Here is a 5,091-nt window from a genome sequence, read left to right as displayed (position 1 = left end):
TAAAAAAGTAAAAAAAAAAAAAAAAACACAACTCCAAGACCAAAACATCACATCATTAATGGCGGGACCCACTGCCACCTAATTAGTGAGAGCACTAATTAGTGCTCTCAAACATTTTTCTTAAAGGGGAATTCCGACTATTAAAAATTTAATGGGACTTGAAAGTCCAAAAAATGTTAGTTAGTATTTAATAGAATATAAATTGATAAATTAAGACTTGCATAAATGTCCCATAAATAAATAAATAAACAATATAGTCCTAGACAAGTTTGAAAAGTAATTTTGACTTTTTTTTTTTAATTTAGTGAACATAAACAAATTATTATTTTTTTTATACTAGACACGTCTGAATAGTAAAATTTTTAACAGAAATTAAAATAAAATTTATGAATGCCTGGAAAAATTGTGAATTTTTTTTTTAATTAAATTTTTTTTTTTTTTTTTTATAATGGTGATCGCAACAAACAAACATGGGGAAATGGCAATGAGATGATAAAGGTTATCAACTTTAATAACTGCACTGATAATTTTTTTATGATTTTGTATTTTGTATTTTTTTTTTTGTCTTATCACTATTTTTTTTAATCAGCAAAAATAGAAACTTTATTAATTAGAATCAATGATCAACCTTATATCAAATATCAATAAAGATAGAAAATCGGACGTCCACTATCATAGCATTGAAAAATTATTAATTGATCCAAGAATGTCTCGTGATTATGCCTCTCACTAATCACAATTCAACATGTCTTCTCTATTCTCTAATCATCTAATATAAATTTATAAATTTTGTTCTTTTATCGATCACAATATCGTTAAACACAACGCAGCGGTGAAGAAGACCTTACTTCTCCAGAGCATCACCCGCAACGGACAATATAGTACTGACTCTCTTTGGTCAATGGATTAGTGACGTCTAGGCTGTATACGTGTTGGCTAGTACCTCATAAACTAGTATATATGTATACATTCTACATTGCAAACCTTTCTTACCAAACACACAAATCTCTCTCTCTCTCTCTCTCTCTCTCTCTCTCTTCGCTCCTTCCTAACTAGCAGGGAAGCTCTCTGCAAATCCTTTAATAATGTTGTCAAGAAAGGCTAGATTTAACTCACACGGGCAAGACTCTTCCTACTTCCTAGGATGGGAAGAGTACCAGAAAAATCCCTACCATCACCTCCATAATCCTTCTGGGATTATTCAGATGGGTCTTGCTGAGAATCAGGCCAGTACCCTTTATATAACATTATTATTATAATTATAATTAACTTATTACACTTGCGTTTTTTATGTCTCTCTATTTTTGGATGCATTCATATGTGTAAGTCTTGAAAATACTTGATGAAGCAAAGAAAAGTTGAGAACAACGCTATATATCTTCTACTGCATTTTTACTGCTTTTGCAGCATGTACTTTTGTCACGTGTTTTTATAACGTGAGACAAAAGAAACTGCATAATTATTAGAATTTAAAATAATAAAAAAAAAGTATGTGGTACAGTGTCAATAGTTATAATTATAGTGTGTGTGACCCAGATTCAAACTTCATTAATCCATTTCAGTTCCTAAATAATGTGGGTCGGAATTAGGATATGGTCATATATGGGATAATATCAATCAATATATACTCTATATTTTTTTTATTTAGAATTTTTTGAATATATCTCTCATGTATGTCTGATTATTGCAGCTCTCTTTTGACATTATTGAATCATGGCTCGAGAATAATCCGGATGCGACAGGCTTCCATAGAAATGGAAAATCCCTGTTCAGAGAATTGGCACTCTTCCAAGATTATCGTGGCTTGCCATCTTTCAAGAATGTAATTATCTAATTAACACTTAAATTAAAATGCTCATTATTATTACTTTTTTTTTTTTTTGGGGGGGGGGGGGGGTGATCAATCGCGAGGACTTAACATCATATGTGTTCTTATTAGTTGGAATATTGTTTTGCAGGAGTTGGCGGATTTCATGGGTGAAATTAGAGGAAACAAAGTACGATTTGATCCGAACAGGATTGTTCTAACCGCAGGTTCAACCTCTGCGAATGAGACACTCATGTTTTGTCTTGCTGAACCAGGAGATGCTTTTCTTCTACCCACACCATATTACCCTGGGTAATACTATTATCATTGGTTACTTGTTGGAAACAAAAAAAATAAAAAATCATATTAGTGTATATATAAGATCAATTAAATTTAACATTGGCAAGATTTGTCTTGATATATATTAGCGCTAAAAATACTACCTGAGGGTGCCCCTTTGAGGCTTCGTTTGGGAAGCCATGGTTTGGGCTTTTTTGGCTATTTTAGCCATAAAAAACAAAATAGACTATTTTAGCCATAACAAACAAAACATCACATTCAACCCATAATCATTACATTCTTCTCTCACAAAAAAACTCAAAAAAGCCAAAAACCCAAAAAGCCCTTCCCAAACCAAACTTTTAAGCCCAGGCTAAAATAGTCAAAAAAATCAAAAAGCTAAAAAACCAACCCACTTCCCAAACGGAGGCTGAATTATGTTTGAAAAGTATCCTTTTTTCATATTCCTTCCGTCCTATTTTATTGGTCCATTAATATTATTTTATTTTTTATTGTTTCAAAATGTATGTTCACTTTAAAAAGTAAAATCTTTAAATTTAAAAGTTTTCAAAATTATCCCTCATAAACTAATTATAAATATATTTAAAAAGAGAATAGAAGGATATTTTTAGAATTTTATCCTTTAAAATCTGAATTCAAAATGTAATGATTGTCTCCTTAAAAAAATTGAATTTTCAAATTGAACTATTAATTTGACATGGAGGGAGTATATCTTTTCCTAGTCATGCAATACAATGCGATAGATTTAATATTTTAAAAAAAAAATTATTAACTTTTAAAAATCACATCAGCACACTAGAGGCTTTTCTCGTAAAGGTCTCGTCTAGTATCTTGTTTTTTTAGTAACTTTTTAATTAAAATATGATGTAAAAAAATTAATATATTTGAAATAATTTTTTGATTTTTTACCAAAAAATATATAAAAAGTAGAGAGAAAAAGAAATCTTTAACTTTTTTATATAAATTATTGACTTTTTAATTTTTTTAATGACTTTTTAACTTTCAGATTAAAAAGTGATGTTGGCAAACAAGCCTAAGCCCTTGAACTATCTAAACTTTCCCATGAATTTAAGCACTCTTTCTGAAGTAAAATCAACCATAGTCTATCAAAAAATTCAAATTTAGGCTTGATTCTACATCGGCATTAAGTAAATAATCTCCATTCTTTTAATTTAGAGTTAGATCTTAATTTGTCTACAAACCGTTATTAATATAAATGATGATAATTATAATACAATAAAGTAGTTTCTATAGTAGCTAATCTTAACAAATTATTCTCATTTATAGCTCATCCACAGCCGACTCTTGCCACTAATTTTAATTATTTTTGTGCAGGTTTGACAGAGATCTTAAATGGCGAACTGGGGTCGAAATAGTACCCATATCTTGCTCGAGCTCAAATAAATTTAGAATTACAAAACCTGCACTGGAAGAAGCCTATCAACATGCTCAAAAACTTAATTTAACTGTTAAAGGAGTATTGATCACAAATCCTTCAAACCCTTTGGGCACTAGCATGACTCGAGCCGAGCTTAACCATCTCATAAGTTTTGCCAGTGCCAAACGAATCCACATAGTAAGCGATGAAATATATTCAGGAACAGTTTTCGACACTCCAAGCTTCATAAGCATCGCACAAGCTATGATGGAGTACAAAAACCTTGAAGACACCGGCATTTGGAACCGCGTTCACATTGTTTATAGCCTCTCAAAGGATTTAGGGCTTCCAGGATTTAGAGTGGGAATGATTTACTCCAACAACCAAACAGTAGTTGCAGCCGCGACCAAAATGTCAAGTTTTGGACTCGTTTCGTCCCAAACTCAGCACTTGCTCACGGGCATTCTAGCCGATAAGAATTTCATAAAAAGTTATATTGACAAAAACAGGAAGAGGATTAGGAAAAGAAAGCAAATGCTTGTTTCAGGGCTTTTGAGTGCGGGGATAGATTGCTTGAAGAGCAATGCTGGGTTGTTTTGTTGGGTAGACATGAGACATTTGTTGAGGAATGATACATTTGAAGCAGAAATGGAGCTGTGGAAGAAGGTTCTTTATGAAGTTGGGTTGAATGTCTCTCCTGGGTCTTCTTGTCATTGTGGTGAACCGGGCTGGTTTCGTTTGTGCTTTGCAAACATGTCGAAAGAAACTTTGAAGCTTTCGGTGAAGCGAATCAAGGCATTTGTGGACTCTGTGGGTGGCATTGATAGTAGTTATACCAAGTGTTGTTTTTCATCTTGTTGGGTCTAAACAATTGATGGAATCAAATTGTTGATTTTCTGCTGCATATTGAAGAGGGTAGGATAGGATGATAAGTCCAAAAAGAAGCAACACTCCTTTTGTTGCCATGGAAGTCTTTACCAAAGTGTTGGATGCCCCAGCTTTTCTAGTGGCCTTCTTGTTTCTTCAAGTGGGTTGATTTGACTATTGTTTTGTTTTTAATAGTGTTTTAGTTGGTATCTTACCAACTATTTTCCACGGGGCTGCATTGGATTTTGCTAGGTAGTGGGTGCCATCCTACATGTTTTTGTTGATGTATTAAGTGTGTTGGTTGTATTTTCCTATCTGTTGCATTGCATCAATAAATAAAAAAACAATTCCTTTGTTGATAAAAAAAATAGATAAATAAAAAATTGTTGGCTTCAGAGCTTGTTCCAGGTATTTCAGTAAATTTAGATATTTTTTAATAATCAGGTGATCGGGCCAATTTACGTGTATCTTGATTAATCTTGAAAGACCAATCTCACCATCCACTTGTTAGGGACCTATTTAAAGTCAAAGTAAACGTCCTGTATAAACTGATCTCACAAGAAATTTATTATAACTAGTAAGTATCCCAAATTTCAAGTTGCACTCACTGGTCCAAGTTTCGGTGAACTGATTGCCTGTGAGGCAAGGAACAGCCAGTGCATTCGGCCTAAGTGTGGCTAAGAACCTTTAAAAAATATTTTTTATTTAGAAGCAAAACTGTAATTTAAAAAAATATAAA

At 32.4% G+C, this 5,091-nt stretch overlaps 1 protein-coding gene across 1 annotated transcript; it reads left to right on the top strand.

Annotated features, from left to right (window-relative positions):
• Positions 1 to 1,085: 1,085 nt before the first annotated feature.
• Positions 1,086 to 4,475, top strand: LOC114261661 (1-aminocyclopropane-1-carboxylate synthase 8-like). The gene is made up of 4 exons (XM_028201948.2): positions 1,086 to 1,226; positions 1,691 to 1,822; positions 1,959 to 2,119; positions 3,443 to 4,475. Exons 1-4 carry the CDS (start codon positions 1,086 to 1,088, stop codon positions 4,350 to 4,352), a joined length of 1,344 nt encoding a protein of 447 aa, XP_028057749.1. The 3' UTR covers positions 4,353 to 4,475.
• The last annotated feature ends 616 nt before the right edge of the window (positions 4,476 to 5,091 follow it).

This window comes from Camellia sinensis, chromosome 3 (assembly GCF_055761805.1).
Source record: "Camellia sinensis isolate YWXY chromosome 3, ASM5576180v1, whole genome shotgun sequence".
In the NCBI taxonomy this organism is placed as follows: domain Eukaryota; kingdom Viridiplantae; phylum Streptophyta; class Magnoliopsida; order Ericales; family Theaceae; genus Camellia; species Camellia sinensis.
The sequence above is the reverse complement of the archived record's forward strand: the minus strand, read 5'-3'. Positions and strand labels throughout refer to the sequence as shown.